Genomic DNA, 16,888 nt, shown 5'->3' on the forward strand with positions numbered 1-16,888 from the left:
TTATCAAGCTTTTAAAGCAAATCACCAGGATTGTTAAGAAATCCAACTTCTCCCATTTATTTTGCTTGCCAGCAGATCCATGAGAAGGTTGCAAAGGATGATTATGTGGCTATTGAATGCTGCAACTGAGATATTTGGCAACTGGCATGTTATTTATGATTCATAAATAACATGCCAATTGCTAAGCCTCTGAATTTTGATTATGTGATCATGGGGACACTGCTATATTCATAAATAAAGGATCGGTTGTAAGCATTTTTTTTCCAATACCATCATAGCTTAAAATGGTTATAAGGAGAAGATTACCTGCATAAGGAGAGCTTAGTATTTAATTTATTCCATTTAATCTGGTTTATAATTCCTATTTAATTGCATGGTTAATTAAGTAAAATATGTCTTTTTCAAGGAACCAGTGAAACGGATATTAGCTCTTACAGAAACATGCCTGGTGGAACGTGACCCAGCTTCATACAATATTGCAACACTAAAACCTTTAGGAGAGGTAAGAATTAATAAAAGTTTAATAGATTGCAGAAGCATAACCTGACAATCAGCTTCACTTCAAGATTCACTCATTTAGAAACTCTAATACACATAATTTGTGAGTTCATAAATTACATTAAAATTTAGAAAAGATTATGAAATATTGGCATTTGTAATGTGGTATTTAAATATGTGTAGAATAATAGATTTAGTGTGACAAGTTCTATTTGATGAACTCTTTCTTTAAAGGTATTTGCGCTAGTATGCGATTCTGAAAATCCACAGCTTTTTACCATAGAATTTATCAAGGGACAAATCCGAAAATACTCTTCAACAGAGAGGTATTTTAAAATATTATTGAATTATCAATTACTTTGTTGGTATGTCAGTTTAGGTAGTATTCTTACATACATCATATATTACTTATTTTACTTTTCAAAATCAAATAGTTCTTCATATATATAGCTTGTGTTTTTATATTGGTAAGAAAACACACTACTTTTAAATTCCTTTAGCAAATCCTGAAAAAAATTAGAGACAATTAAAATTGTAATCTAGAAAATAAGCTTTACTATAGGTTAATAACTGAAAGTGTATCTAAAATAAAATAAACCACCTAGTACTCAAGGAAAACAAATCAATCCTGTCCATTTTGGGAGCTAACTTACCCAAGGCATGTCTTTTCAAATAAATATAGACATTGAGGAAATAGAATATGGTCCATTATCTCGTCAACTGCTTTGCCTCAAGCAATACATTTAATTGTTCATTTATCTCCTGTTATGTCTTGAACTGTTTATCAATTCCTCACATGTCAATTTTGGAAAATGTGTTTCTTTATTCCATCTTCCTGGCAGACATGAGGCAGAAGGGTGATGTGGTTTCAGATATAGCCAAATTGATACTGTATGTTACAGGGCATGTTATATTTGCAAATGCTGCCTCATATTTTATACAATTCAATAGAAAAGCATCATGCCTTTGCTGTTCATGACAATATTAGCTAAAAATTAAACAATTTTCCTAGGGATTCACTGTTAGCCAGTTTGCTGGATGGAGTAAGAGCATCTGGTAATAGGGATGTTTGTGTGAAAATGACACCAACAGAAAAAGGGCAGCGGTGGGGTCTTTTGAGTATGCCAGTAGACGAGGAAGTTGAAAGCCTTCATCTAAGATTTTTGGCAGCACCTCCAAGTAAGTATTGTCTTTGGGATTTATATTGCTTTATAAGTTAGTTTGTGGTCTTCCTGCAGATCCAGAAAGCAAACTAACTTTTTAAATGTTTGGTTGCTACTTGTTCTATTGCAGATGGCAATTTTGCAGATGCTGTCTTTAGGTTTAATTCTAACATTTCATACAGTGGAGTTCTGCATGCAGTCACACAAGATGTAAGTTGAAAATAAACACATCAATCCCTCTTTTCATAATTATTTTTGTTGCTGGTGAAACACGTTCTTTCTTTGTTTTATTTTTTCTTTCTTTCTTCCTTCAGGGTCTCTTTTCCGAAAACAAAGAAAAGCTAATAAATAATGCTATAACAGCATTACTGTCCCAAGAAGGTGACATTACAGCATCTATTGCAGAACTTGAAAGCCAGTTCCAAGCTGTTAGAAGATTAGTTGCCTCCAAAGCTGGATTTCTTGCTTTCACACAACTTCCAAAGTAAGTATTTGAATCTCAATATATATTGTGTCTTCCACAATAATTTTGATAGTTTTTACTCCTGTTCTGTTATTGATCTCAATGGCATATATTTTCAGTGTTACACCTATAGCTTGCACTGAGTAAAGGTAGAGAGAGTTGTTCCTTTAATCCCAGATACAAAGGTTTGTCAAAAAGTAGCAGTCAATAAAGTTAAATTATAACATCTATCCCGTTGTAGTTCTATGGGTCCATATGATAATGATCTTATTATAATTTTAATTTAATATATTATCTCACATATCGTATAGCCCACATAACTTTTTTTAAAAATAATTTTATTTGTAGTTTTTCTTTAATGTCCATAAGTGCTTAGTGAACAGTGTATTATCTGTGGCGATGTACCTTATACACCATACTAATAACAATAATACCATTTAGGGATACATAATAATATTTCAACTTCTAACATTTACGTATACATAGTAATTATAATGTATTCTATTATGTATCCGTATACATAATACTATTTTCCCAATTTTTATTTTCTACCTTTATTTTCTAACCCTTAATGAAGCAATTACCATATCAGGAAATATTCTACATCTATCCATGATCTCTTGTCCTTTTTAATATTTCAACTCTTACTGACTTTTTGACAAATGTCTCATGTTCCTCCCTTGGAATCTTGTATCTCATATCATTCATATTTAATCTAAGTATTTCATCTGCTTCAACACCTATCTCTTGCTGTGGAATTTCTAGAGCATTCATCAATAACTCTTTCATCACTTTTGGGATATTTTTTTCTCTTGTATTTTGACCTCTTAAAGAGTAATCTACCTGTTCCATTTTAGAAATTATTACTATCTCTTCTGTATCTTTATCTACTTGTGTCATTTGTTGATTTATCTCCTCTATTCTTTCCTCAGTACCTTATAATTTCTCCTCTGCTTTCTGAATTTTTTGTTCATTTTTTGTTATCATTTGCTGAGGGTTTTCTAGTCTCACATCTGTATCCTGAATCAATTTCATTATCTCCCTAGCTTCCTGAATACATTGAAGCATCAATAGTATTTATTTTTGAAATGTGTTTGTTTTTCCCTGTTGAGACACAGGCTATAAGATACTCAATAATCCACCAATGTTCCAATTGCCCAGAAATGCCAAAATTAGTAAAATTTGCTCATTCCTGGAGCTATTCCTGTAAAATGCACAGTGCTTCAGAATTTTCCAATTTGCACCCTCTAAGGTATCCAAATGTATAAGTCTTGTTTAATTTTTCTTTTTTCACCACCTATCAGATAGTATTAATCATCTAGAATAGCCCACAAAGTTTCCTCAAATCCCGTTCATCCACAAAGTCAAGTATTCAGCTTCAAGGGTAATTGTTGTTAATTATAGTCCACACTGCCTCGAAAATCTTCAAAAGGCTCACCAGTTACTTCCAAGCAGCCAAAAAGCAAATACATATAATACCAAAATAAAAAGGCCTTCCCAGGTGTTGTTTGCCTTTCCCTGTTTCTTTTCTTTTTCTCCTTCTTTTTCCTTATGTTATCAGTCGTAATTTTATAAATTTTCTTTCCAAGGTATTTTTCCACCATGTAGTATCTTTTTCTCCAGCTGATGGCACAGGACGTTCCAGAAGTGGGTTGTTATATCTTTATCTGCCCAAGAGACTGAATCATAGTTGAAGCCACACCTGTAGCCCCTTCCTTCTTGGCTCCAATTCCAACTCAGTCTTGCCTGATAGAGACGTAATTTAATTTGCTCGTGATTTAGAGTTTTTGTTTTAGTTTCTTTTTTGTCATTTTTGTTCTAATTTGGCTTATTTGGAGCTCTAAATTGTTTCCCTCTGATTTTCAATTGGCTTGCCTTAAATTATTTTTCTAAATTACCTTTTGGAGTTCACTGAACTCCCCAGACAACTCCCCAGTTGTCTGGGGAGCGCCGCTAGCAGCGCCGGCGATCGGGGCTCTAATTGCAGCTCAATAGCTGATGCAGAACCATTTGGTTGGAAGTACTTCTTTGGAAGGGAGAATTGAGATGCCTGCAGTTGCTGCTGGTGATCAGGGGCAAAGTCAGGCTGTCAGTAGAGCTGCGGTCTGCTGGAACGCATTGGAAGAGCATCAACACCTTTACGAGGCAGCGGCTGCGATCAGTGAAGCCAGGAGCCATGGACGGCAGCTTTTTCGGGACAGCTGTGATGTTGCACCTTGCCAGGTGATCTCGGGGCCGGCCAGCTGTCTGGACAATCGGCAAGCAACGAGCTGCTTTTATGAGTACCACGGTCCCTGGGGGCGGCCATTTTGGTGAGATTCTCAGTGAGGTAGCCATTTTGATGAGGTTCTCATGGTGGAGGCCATCTTGGTTGGAGCCATGAGGTGGCGACCATTTTGTTTTCTTTGTTTTAGTTAGTCATGAGAGCGGTGGCCATTTTGTTTTGCCTTTTTGCCAGCACGGGGCTCATTGGAGCTGCTTGACTCTTCACTGTGTGTCACAGAGTCGAGCAGGGCAGCAGCTGGGCTGTGAATTCTCCCAAAGTCAGGATAAGCTGGGCGACCCCATGCGAGTACCTGCGGGCTGTGTGGCAGGATGGCTGATTCCCCCTGTGCAGCTTCAGGGCCCTCTAAGCCTGCCTCATCCTCTTCTTCCAAGAAGGGCCATAAGAAGAAGAAGGCACCTTCAGCAGAACTTAAGGCTACCTCGAAGCAGGATGCCAGCAAGCAAAAGGTTCAAGAGCGATCCGAGGGTGGGGCAGAGAGACCCAGACTTGGCAGTGGGGACAATGTCTTCTTGCCTCTCACAGATCTCCACCCTCTTTGAGGGAGGTGCAAATGTCCCCTTCTCCCTCTCCTCCCAAGCTTTCTGATTCTCTGAGGGCTAGTTCAATTTCTCCTCCTCTTTCGGAAATGGAAGGAGAGGAGGGGGCTGGTCATCTTTTTGCATGCTTAGAGCCTGTTTCAAGACCAGCACAAAAACAAAGACTGGCACCTAGACTAGGCCCCAGTCACGTTGAGAGTGAATTCAATGATTTGCCAATCTCTTATTCATCGGGCCATAGCTCATGGCATCGCCTTTCAGGGTTGGTCTCCAGACCAGACAGATGTAGAGTGTGAAGTTCCCAGAGACGACCTAATTAATTTATGAATCTTGAGACAAAGTTCAAAAGAAATCCAATCATTTATTAGGATCAACACTCCACTCCTGTGGAGCCAAAACTACTTTCACTTAATTGCATTTGAACTTTACCCCTATATCCCCTCCCTTCTGTCCTGCATTATAACTCATATTCTCCAACTAGGCGGTAGACATGAGATGCAACATCAGCCAAAGGCATGCATGGAATTTCCCCTTCCATGCCAGTCTGATAATAGTCCTCTTCCATGCCAGTCTGATAAAGTTGACATCAAGCTGATGGCAGCTGGGCTTTGGATGGCCCAGGGGCCGGCCACTCACTCTAGCAGAACACAGGGCTGTGTCCCTCTCACTAAGGAGTGAGCTGTCCGTCCCGGAGGAGGAAGAGCAGAAGGAGCTGGAGCTCTCTGATAATGAGAAATTGGTCCCCGGTGTCCGAGCCTTTGCGGGCCTGTTTCCCCCGGGTTTGTTTCGTTTCCTGCTGCAGCTCTTGAAATGGAGAAGGAGGAAATGATCTAGGCTTCGACGTCCAAAAATGCCTGTGGAAAAAGGGAGCTATTTGCTGAGCCTGCTGCAAAAAAGGAGGAGATTCCTGCGCCCAAACTGTTCCTGGATGTAGCCCAAAAGCAATGGGGTAAGCCAGGAACCTTCCCGATCCCAGGTGGGAACGCTTCTATAATATGGAGCATGATTTCTCTCAAGCATTGCATGTCCCAGCAGTGGATGCTCCTGTGAGAGCCTTGGCAACCCCGGCCTCTCTGGTCGCGGGCGATGTGGTGGACAACTTGAAAGCAGAGGATAAGAGAACAGAGCTGGCTTTACGTAAGACTTTTCAGGCTGCAACATGGACAATTAAGGCTGCTTCCTCTGCATCTTTTTTCAATAGTGCAACATTGATGTGGCTAGAGCAAATGCCATCGCACGATCTGAGGTTGCTGCAAGACATCAGCAAGGTCATTGCTGTTACACAGTTTTCAGCAGATGCCCCCTTGAACTAGTTTGCCTCCAGGGCTCTTTCTTCCTCTGTTTTAGCTAGGAGGATGGTGTGACTCCAAAACTGGCAGCTGGAAGCTAAGGTGAAGCGAAGATTGGCGGCGGCCCCGTACACGGGGAAAAACCTGTTTGATGAGACCTTGGACGCGATTCTTATTGAGGATAAGAATAAACATAAGGTTTTGCCTACCATAGCCACTTACCACTTACAAATATAGGTCTAACGATCCGGGTTCAGATAGTGATTATCAGTACCAACAGAGGGGGGTTTCAGCCTCACCAGGACAGGGCCCAAGATAGGTCTTCCTTCAGGGACAGGTCCCATTTTCAGCCACAGAATAGGCGGCCCTTTCAATGAGTGAGCAGACACCCTTTCTTCAGAAACAAATGATTTGGTGTCTGCTCCTCCCATTGGTAGTTGGCTAACATAGTTTGCCAACCGGTGGGAGAGTATTCTGACCTCTGGGTCCTAAATACGATCAGATTTGGCCTGCAATTAGAATTCCTTTCCACAACCCCGAACTTCTTCTGAACCTTCATATCATCCAAGTGTGAGCAAAAGAGGAAGCTGATTCATTGTGCACTTCCACACTTGGTGGAGAACCAAGCTATTGAGTTGGTCCCATAGGATGAGAAAGGTAAGGAGTTTTACTCCAACCTCTTTGTGGTCTGAAGTCATTGGGGGATGGGGGGGTGGAGAGCGATTCTAGATCTTAAAAGATTCAATCGCTTTTTGGTATATAAAAGGTTCAAGATGGCTTCTCTTCGCCCTATTCTTGAGGGCCTCGGGGATGGGGATTTCCTGGCATCCATTGATTTAATGGAGGCCTATTTACATATCATGATACTTCACCAACATAGACAGTTCCTTAGGTCTTCTTATGTTGGCATTCACTACCAGTACAGGGCTCTTCCATTTGGTTTGGTTTCGGCCCCCAGGACATTTATGAAGGTGCTGGCAGCCTTTGTGGCCTATCAGATCCATCCCGATCAGGCTTCAATGCTACCTGGATGACATTCCAGGTGAGCTTTCTGGTGCAGTCACTTCAGGACCTTGGCCTGAGTGTTGAGAACCTGCAGAGGAATGGTTTCTCTTGGAGCTTGGTTTGTGGACCTGGTAGGTCTGTCCATTGCCAAACCTTGGAGGAAACCATGGGAGAGGATCTCTCTTTACCAGGGGGTGTTGGTCCTTCCAAAGCCGCAGTGGCTCTATTTGACCACCTGGTGTTTGAGAGGGAGCTCTTGAGGGAAGTGAATGTCTCCTTAAGGGTGATCCAAACCATTGTAGCATCTAACCGTCCCTCCACAAGTAGTATTTATAATGCCACATGGTCAGCATTTTGTAAGTGGTGCCACATGGCAAATGTGGACCCTCAGGGTCCTCACATCCTCTCTTCTTCACATCCTGGAATTCTTTCAGGATGGCTTGGAGAAAGGTCTGTCTCATAACATTCTCCATAGACAGGTGGCGACCTTGCCCACTGTCCTGGTGCTAGATGGCAGAGAGAGCCTGGGTCACCACCCAGTTATCAAAACAGTTCATCAGCGGGGCTGCTAACCTTAGGTCCCTGGTGGTTCACAGATTTCCATCATAGGCCCTGTTCATGGTCCTCTTGGCTCTTCTCAAAGACCCTTTTGAGCCGTTGAGGACTGGTTCATTGCAGTTTCACATTAAAGGTGGCCTTTTTGATAGCTATCACGTCTGCAAGGTGGATATTAGAGCTGGGGGCTCTCTCAGTGAGGGAGGACATCTGTGCTTTTCATCACAACACATTCGTGCTGAGACTTTACCCCACCTTCATTCCCAAGGTTAACTCATAGTTTCATAGGGCACAGGAGATAGTTCTCCCGGATTTTTGTCCCAATCCCACTCATGATAGGGGAAAATCCTGGCATAAGTTGGATGTGTGTAGGACTCTCCGTATCTACATCAAGCGGATTGCACTAGGAGGACGGAGGAATTGTTTGTCTTGTTCCAGCCATCTGTAGTGGTTCTAGAATGTTACCTTCCACCATTGGGCATTGGTTGTGAACTTGTATTGCCTGGGCCTATGAGGCTTAGGGTAAATCTGTACCTTGGGATCACGGCACATTCAACTAGGAGCACTGCTAATACGGCAGCGTGGAACACTCAAGCCCCAATTGGGGACATTTGCAGGGCGGCTACATTGGCTTCTCCCTCACCCTTCATAAAGCACTATTGGTTGGATGCCTTTGCATCTGCCGAGGCATCTTTTAGCCGAAGGTTGCTTCAAAGAGTGCATAATCCACCGGGAACTGCAGACCAGTGAGTTCCTCACCCTAGGGACTGCGGCTTTGGAATGTCCAACTTCTGGAACGTCCTGCGCCATCAGATGAAGAAGGAACATTGGTCCTATCTGAACATTCTTCTCAGCGTGGTGCAGGATGGTCCACTTTTCTCCCTATTAGTTAGGGCCATAGTCCACTGGATTGGGTGAGCTGCAGGGCAGGGGCTGCTCTTCTTTTGTTCCCTAGTTGGAGCTGCATCTTCGTAGGAATTGAAGCCAAGAAGGAAAGGACTAAAGGCGTGGCTTTAACTATGATTAAGTCTCTTGGGCATATAAAGATGTAACAACCCACTTCTGGACCGTCCTGCGCCACACTGAGAAGAACGTTCAGGTAGGACCAACTTCCTTTTCATCAGTAGGTGGCACCCCTGCTCTTAAGTTCAGAATCAAATGAAGCAAAGTTAGAACAGCTGATTGACAAAAGTCCAGAGAGAAAAAACCATCAATTTTTCTTTATATTATTTATTTCAGTAATCGGACAGTATAATCTGCAAATTAAGTCACTTTCACAATAGTACAAGTTCCAGTCCAATCTTTCTATATTTTAAAACTTCATAGCCTTCCATTAAAATTTGTTTCTCTTTTGGGTCTGTAATCTATCTCCGTGGGTTAACTGACTGCTTTCTCAGCATTTTGGAGAGTTTTTTTTTTAATTCTTTTATTTGGGTTTAAGGCTCTAATATAGAAGTTGAAAATTGTCTCATCCAGTTCCAATCCTCTGTTCACGAACTGCTGCAAGCTCATAATCTTCTTGTCCCAGTTGTCACAGCTTCAGTCTGGCCATAATTGTTGTCATTTCTGCAGCGGATCAGGAGTGTTTCATTGGCTATTGACAAATAGTCTCTCCTATCTTCACCACCCCTCTAGGGTGGCTTTGGCCCCTTAGGGTCTCCTGGCAAGCACGTATTGGCTGGATTTTGCAGAGCCCTCCTAGCCCACTGCGACACCAATCAGTCAATCTCTTGTTCACATATCTTTTATACACACACCCCGACGCATGTGCGCACGGACATACACACATTTGCTGATGCTTTATTTGACCATGCCCCACCTAAGCATCATTAAAATCCTGGTGTCCCGTCCATCCGTTCCCCATGACATATAATTCTTATTTTACTCACAAAGTGAACTTTACTCACATGGAAGAAGCCTAAAAGGCCATTAACTTGGTTTAAACAAGGTTCAAATTGCCCCCATTAAAAATTAAATTGCCCCCCTGTGGGGTGTGCGCCCCACGTTGGGAACCACTGATTTTAAACTTAATGAGTATATGAGTGATTGCATGATCTCTGTAGATACTAACCAATTTCGTTGTATTTAAGTACAATGGCAATAAAGATTATACTTATACTTATGCCATATGTCAGAGGTCCCCGACCCTTGGTCTATAGACTGGTATTTGTCAGTGGTCCATTGGGAACCGCACAAGCGGCAGGTGAGCATTGAAAGCTTCATTTGCACAAATAACAAACCATCTCCATTTTGCACATTAAATCATTCTAACACCACCACCACCCCCCGCGCAGCTGCTGATAGTTCGTGGAACCAGAAAGATTGGGGATTGCTGCCATATGCTAAATAAGTAGAGTTGATTCTGGTCTTTAAATTATTAATCTTTAATATTTTGTTGAAAGTATTATATAGTCCTGTTGGATTGATCCCCTTAACTATAATAGATACTTTTGACTCCATCTGTTTTAAAAAAATTCAACAAACTATTTCTAGGAAATCGCTTTCTGTAGCTTTTACTGGGACTTTTTCCATTATGCTTAGAGCAAGCCAACTCAATTTTAAAACAGGAATTCTAGATGTACAAGGCAAGTTGGATTATGCTGATTGTTCCTGTGATGAATTTATTGGCAGCCAGTTTTTAAAATACAAATAGACTAGTTATCTGGACAAGACCTTTGTTTTGATCAGTTTATATTGTCTTGTTCTAACAGTGTCTCCACAACATTATTGGAAGGAAGTACAGGAAATCCTGTAACTAATGATAGTACTCCTGTAATGTAAATGGAAAATGCAACTCAAATTCTATTAGTTCATACAACTTTTGTTTACAATTGATTTATCTTCTTCTATCTAAATTCCCAGGACATTTTGATTTATTCTACTAAAATTAACTATTCAAAGAATTCTGTGCCGTTAAATGTTGCCAACTTTTGTTATACTGCCTATAACCATGATGGCAAACCTATAGCACGCGTTGCCCAGCTCAGCTCCACCACGCATATGCACATGCCTCCCGCCGGCCAGCTGATTTCCAGATCTCTGCTGCACATGCGGGAGGTGTATACACATGCATGAAGGGGCTGAGGTTGCACGTTCCCCCGCACCCTGTTTTTGGTCCCAGGAAGCTTCAGGGAGGCCTGCTAGACTCAAAATGGGACGTGGGGGTGCGGTGTGCCTCCTTGCAGCCTGTTTTTGATCTCACAAGGCTGCAGGGAGGCCTGTTAGGCCCAAAACAGGGCGCAGTGGGGTGATCACGCATGCATGCGCGGAGGGTGGGGAGAGCACGGGGTCGCACATGCCTGCATAGAGGTCGGGGTGCATAGTGTGTGTGTCATGTGCACATTGCAGTATGGGTGTGGAAACACTTTTGACACGTGAGGACAAAAAGGTTAGCCATCACTGGCCTATAAACTCCAGCTTAGTATGAACTAATTGCTAATAGATATACAATGTTTTTTCTATGGCAATGTTCTTTTTCCTTTCCTTTGAGCTATTATCTATCTGCCTTCAGTTTAATGTTATGTTGTTAGATCTGAACTGAACATTTCAAATTAATGGAATTGTTTATTTTTGAGTTTTAATACTGATTTGGATAATTTATGTAATACATTGCCTTATTGTTTTGAAAGATTTCGAGAGCGCCTGGGTGTAAAGGTAGTAAAGGCTCTTAAAAGAAACAATGATGGAGTTACCCATGCTTCGATTGATATGCTTTGTGCCCTGATGTGTGTAAGTACTTATGTATAGTAAAATATTTGTGATCAAATTTAGAGGCAGTGATTCTTAAAATGAAGGGGTTTATAAAATGCTGAACTGGATTCAATTGTATTGTTTCATCTGGACAATCTAATACATGATTTAAATAGCTTTCAACAATTTAATTTCCTCTATATGTAATTCATATAAAATTAATAGATGTTCAAGTTAGTATGGATGGACTTTGGAGAGACTAATTAGATCATTATGATTTAATCTACAAAAGAGAGTAATTTTAAGAAAAAAAGTATTTGCTTTTTTCAATTAAGCCAAGAGGGTTGCAACTTTACTTCTTTGTGGACGTAGCTAGGAAGAAAAAAACTAAAGGAATTTCAGGATGTTGGCATTGTTTTTAAACGTGACCTCACTGACATCTTGTGCTAATTGTAATGGAAAGATTTTGAATTAAAATTGCTATGCAAGATGAATTCATGCCTGTATTACATCATTTCAATATTATATTTGTTTTATAAAATTATCAGAGACTTGATATGTTTCCATTTTTACATTACAATTCACATAATTATAGCTTTATAGTAATGATATATTTTATCCATAGCCTATGCATGATGACTATGACTTGAGGCAAGAACAGTTAAACAAGGCATCACTTCTTTCTTCAAAGAAGTTCTTGGAAAACCTGTTGGAGAAATTTAATTCCCATGTGGTCAGTGTTTTTACATCACTCAAATATTTAGAAATTATGTGTATGAGAGATGCAGTGAAAAGGCCTCTTGATTAGATAGCTCAGAAATTTGAAGAGTTTCAGTTAATTTTTAGAAGGGGCAAAATACTACACATTGATTTTATGGTTCTATTGTGTTACAATTATGTCTGCAGTTATATTTGAAAATCAGATTATAAGTAAATTGTGTAGTGCCCATAAGCATCAAGAATCTATAAACTCTTCTTTTGGGTAGCCCTTTGTGCTGTATGACTTTATATTTTAAATGCTATCTAAATTAAAAAATAATAAGCTAGCATATTACTAAGTAAAAACAGCTAGCATAAATTGTTCTGAGAGAGATGTGCATACAAGAATTCAACTTCTTAGTTAATTTTATTGAATAACTGCATAAACTGTTTTGGAGTCATCCAGACTGAAGTGTCTTATAAATAAATTGAGGTGTGACCTCAAGATTTGTTTTAGGGGTTCCCACTTTATCCTCTCTGAAAGGCATCAAATACACTTCTACTAAAAAGGTGTTTTCTAATTAATATCTGTTAATGCAACCATTTTGTGACTAGATAAACTTTCCTATTGTTATTTTCTGAGCATACCAACAGTATATATTCAGCATTAGAAATGTGCCTATCTGAAAAGCTTACTTGTCTGTTTTTTAAAAAATTCTGAGGTAATTGAAATCCAATACCTAATGAGATATCACCTAGTACTGTGGTTGTATAGTGTAAGGTAAATAATAGTTGTTGAAAACAAAGAAGTGACTGCAATCACTGCAGATTATTTTGTGGATTTTTTTTTGAAAATTAACCATAATATCTTATTGGACTGAATTTTAATCCTTTTTGAACATAAATTATGTCCAGCAAGGACAATAGCTTGTGCATAAAAACTGGACATAATTTAACAGTATAAATGAAATAATTTCATTTTATAGACAATTTTAATAAGGAGTTTATTTATTCTTTTTAATGACCTGTACTGCCTCTTTGGAATGTGTTTTTGCAGTTATATATGCATGCAGCTTATGCCTACAGAAGTTTTATTGGAAAGAGAGAAATTTCCAGAATCAGAAGCGATAGGTTTTATTCTGCCTGCTATTCCTTTGGAGTTAAAGTGATAGTCTTATATTCAGCTCATCTTCCTTTGAAGTAAAAAAAAGTCATGAGTACTAGACTTTTTTTCTGTAAAATCTTTTTAAATGAATACATTTTTCATTTCTAGGAATATGGAACAGGTGCCCTAGTTATTAGTTCGCTTCTGGACTTCCTTACTTTTGCACTTTGTGCTCCTTATAGTGAAACAACAGAAGGGCAGCAGTTTGATATGCTATTAGAGATGGTTGCATCTAATGGAAGAACCCTCTTCAAGCTCTTTCAGGTTAATATGGTGTTAAGGAACAATTCAGAAATCATTTAATTTTGTTCCCATTGTTAATTGTACATTTTATATGAATTGAACTTTTTAATTTGATTATATCAAACTAACAAAGAAAAGTATGCATGCAAAGGTGTTAATATCATGTAACTTAATGACTTAGGGCTGGGCTATTTGAGGGAGTGTCTCTCTCTTCCCAGTTGTTTCTACCTCTCTAATCTGCTCAAGGTGGCATTCTTCATCTCCTGACAGATAAGGAATGCGGTCCTACATGTACCTTTTCTTCTATAGCATCTCCCTTAAGTAAACTTTTCTTTCTGGAGATCGGAATGGCCCTGACCTTACTAGCTTTTTGTAAATCTATGAAGAACTGGCTCTCTGCTCAGTGCTTGGGGCCGCAAGTGTGTAAGAGATATGTTTTGCAGTTAATTTTTGGCTGTGATGTACTTTAATGTTTGGTTATTTTAATTATTTCTAATTTTAAAACTTTGTTCTCTGACCAGAATCACCTGGTGAGATTGACAACCTTATAAATTAAGTAATTAATGCTTCAGAATGAATATTATAAAGAGGGATAATAATATTGTAAATGGAATGTATAACTTACATATATTTGCACTATATTTTTAAGAAAATATAAAAATCTGATTTGTTGCTGAAAATCGGGTAGATTTCTCTTTCCAGCATTGATCATTCTTATATCCATCTCCTATGTGGATCCACAATTTCTGTTTTTTAATGGATTTCAATCCCCCCATCCCAATTTGCTATGAAATAATTTAAAATTGACACAAGTAAATCTATTCTTTATTCTATGACTCAAAATATCCTTGTAAATATTTCATGTTAAACATAGAAAAATAATTTCTCATTATTTAAAGCAGTCCATCCTGTCCAGGTTTATAAGAACAGGCAACTCAAATAGTTTTATAAATAAATAATACCACTTTTCCCATCAACAATCAAGTCTGAAGAAGGTAACAGGTTATAAGAACAACTACCATAATATGATTGTGCCATTTTTCTCACACTGAGATTGTTAAGCCCTTGGAATCTAAATTAAATAGGTAATAAATATAGCTAATCTGTTATAGAACTTGAAGACTCTCAATTGCAGTCTTATAAAACTGTTTATCACTTAATGACAGTCTCACACACACACCCCTCATAGTTTTAGATTTAGCAATTCATTATATCTCCGCTATATTGCTGTCTTATGCATTATTTTCACAGCATCCTTCCATGGCCATTGTGAAAGGAGCTGGACTGGTTATGAAGGCAATAATAGAAGTAAGGCTTGTTTAAAAGTTTTATCTAAAAAACGGTACATTTGAGTGGTAAACAACTTGTATAAAATAAACATATGAAGAAATATGATGAATTTTCTGGAATATTTTCTTCCATGATAATTATAATTCTTTATATTGCTATTTTTTCTTATAAGGGGAAGTTTTTGACTACAGGTAAATTTCAGCTGTTAAAACCTTTATATGGCAATATTTGTGAAAATATAAATACACAATATTAATAGAATCAATTAGGCATTGCAACAAATAACATTACCTTTTATGGTCTTAATATATTCCAGGAAACATCTTGAATTATTTTGTAAAATTCTATACGATGATAAAATATTCCTTTTTCCAAGGCTTCTTTTATATTTTTAAAGATGAAATAATTATACCAATTACATTCAGATTTGCTTCAAATGCTTCTTGTCACAGCAGAAATAATATCAAAAGTATTGATATGACCAATTAGCTTTTAATATTAACAGTGTTATATGTGCAGGTAGTTACTTCTACTTCTAAAAACTGCAAAATAATTGTTTTTTAAATTTTATTCCATTTTTCCCAAAGGAGGGAGATAAAGAAATAGCAACTAAAATGCAAGAACTTGCTCTCAGTGAAGGTGCCTTACCTCGCCACTTGCATACCGCTATGTTTACTATAAGCACAGATCAAAGGATGCGTACCAATAGGTGAGTCCAGACTTAAATTACTTGTTTAAATGCTCTAAGACAGTAATGGCTAATCTTTTTGCCATCATGTGCCAAAAGTGTGGGGAGCGCAGGGGGGGTCATGTACATGCGTGCCCCCCACAGCCATAATTATATGTGCCCTTCCCCTGCACGTGCGCACATGATACCACCAACCACCCCCACCTCCCTCTTTTGGCTCGCAATGGCACAGTGGACCCATTTTTCACCCTCCCCATGCTCCAGAGGATTTCTAGGAGCCTGAGGAGGGCAAAAACGGCCTTCCCTGCCCCACCCCACCCAAAGGCCATCTGGCCCGTTTTCCGATTTGCGTGTTGGGCCGTTTTTCATCCTCCAACAAGAGAAAAATAGCCCAATGAACAAACCGGAAGTCAGTTTTAGGAAAGCCTCCAGAGGGTGAAAAACGACCAAAAATGAACGCTGAAATTAGCTGGCCAGCACTTGCACACGTGCTGGAGCTGACAGGGCAACACTTCACGTGCCCTAAGAAATGGCTCTTCATGCCACCTGTGACACATGTGCCATAGGTTCGCCGTCACAGCTCTAAGGACTTTGGTGCAGTGATCTTTGTCTTTTATACTGAAACTGATTGCTGCAGAAGAATTATATGCTGAAAGAATATACATTCAATACTTTGCTGTCTCTTCCCAGTTGTTTGTTAGATTTATACCTCACCTTTATTTTATACAACTCAAGACAGTATAATGCTTCCTATATTCTCCACAGAAACAACGTATCATGTAGCTTGGATTGAGAGTGAGCAATATCACCCAGCCAGTTTCTGAATTTGAGAGAGGATTAGTATTTATACTGTCCCAGTTTTAGCAGTTTAATCATTACATTAAATGATTATAATTATTTCTACTACAGTATTGAATACAGTCCTTGACTTGCAAACACAATTGAGCCCAAAATTTATGTTGTTAAACAAGATATTAAGCGAATTTTTCCCCATTTTATCTTTTTTGCCATGGTTAAGGAAATCACTGCATTTAAGTTAATAATACTGTGATTAAATGAATCTGGGTTCACCATTGACTTTGCTTATAAGATTGTTGTAAAAGATGATCACATGATCCTGTCATAAATACATGCCAGTTGCCAAATGTCTGCATTTTGATCATGTGGCCATGGGGATTCTGCAATGATTGTAAGGATGAAAAATGGTCACACTTTTTCAGCATCATTGTAACTTCTAAAGATCACAAAATGAATGGTTGTAAATTGAAGACCACCTATACTGTCTGGATTGTTTTTCAGTTGGTGCTTGCCTTTGGT

The 16,888-nt window shown here is 39.0% G+C and overlaps 1 protein-coding gene across 3 annotated transcripts in view; it reads left to right on the top strand.

Annotated features, from left to right (window-relative positions):
• The window catches only part of DNAJC13 (DnaJ heat shock protein family (Hsp40) member C13), a 130,006-nt gene that overhangs the window by 24,249 nt on the left and 88,869 nt on the right, over positions 1-16,888 (top strand). For all 3 annotated transcript variants that reach the window (XR_015696376.1, XM_087712949.1, XM_087712950.1), the window contains exons 8-17: positions 407-502; positions 733-824; positions 1,511-1,677; positions 1,792-1,871; positions 1,976-2,145; positions 11,426-11,525; positions 12,112-12,219; positions 13,459-13,614; positions 14,845-14,901; positions 15,471-15,592. Coding sequence is in view for 2 of the 3 variants with exons in the window: in XM_087712949.1 (XP_087569075.1) it covers positions 407-502; positions 733-824; positions 1,511-1,677; positions 1,792-1,871; positions 1,976-2,145; positions 11,426-11,525; positions 12,112-12,219; positions 13,459-13,614; positions 14,845-14,901; positions 15,471-15,592 (1,148 nt within the window). In the remaining variant the exon portion in view is untranslated. The remainder of the gene's footprint in view (positions 1-406; positions 503-732; positions 825-1,510; positions 1,678-1,791; positions 1,872-1,975; positions 2,146-11,425; positions 11,526-12,111; positions 12,220-13,458; positions 13,615-14,844; positions 14,902-15,470; positions 15,593-16,888) is intronic.

This window comes from Thamnophis sirtalis, unplaced genomic scaffold, assembly GCF_051295495.1.
Source record: "Thamnophis sirtalis isolate CommonGarterSnake01/CBP01778 unplaced genomic scaffold, rThaSir2_p1.2 scaffold_4, whole genome shotgun sequence".
Taxonomy (NCBI): domain Eukaryota; kingdom Metazoa; phylum Chordata; class Lepidosauria; order Squamata; family Natricidae; genus Thamnophis; species Thamnophis sirtalis.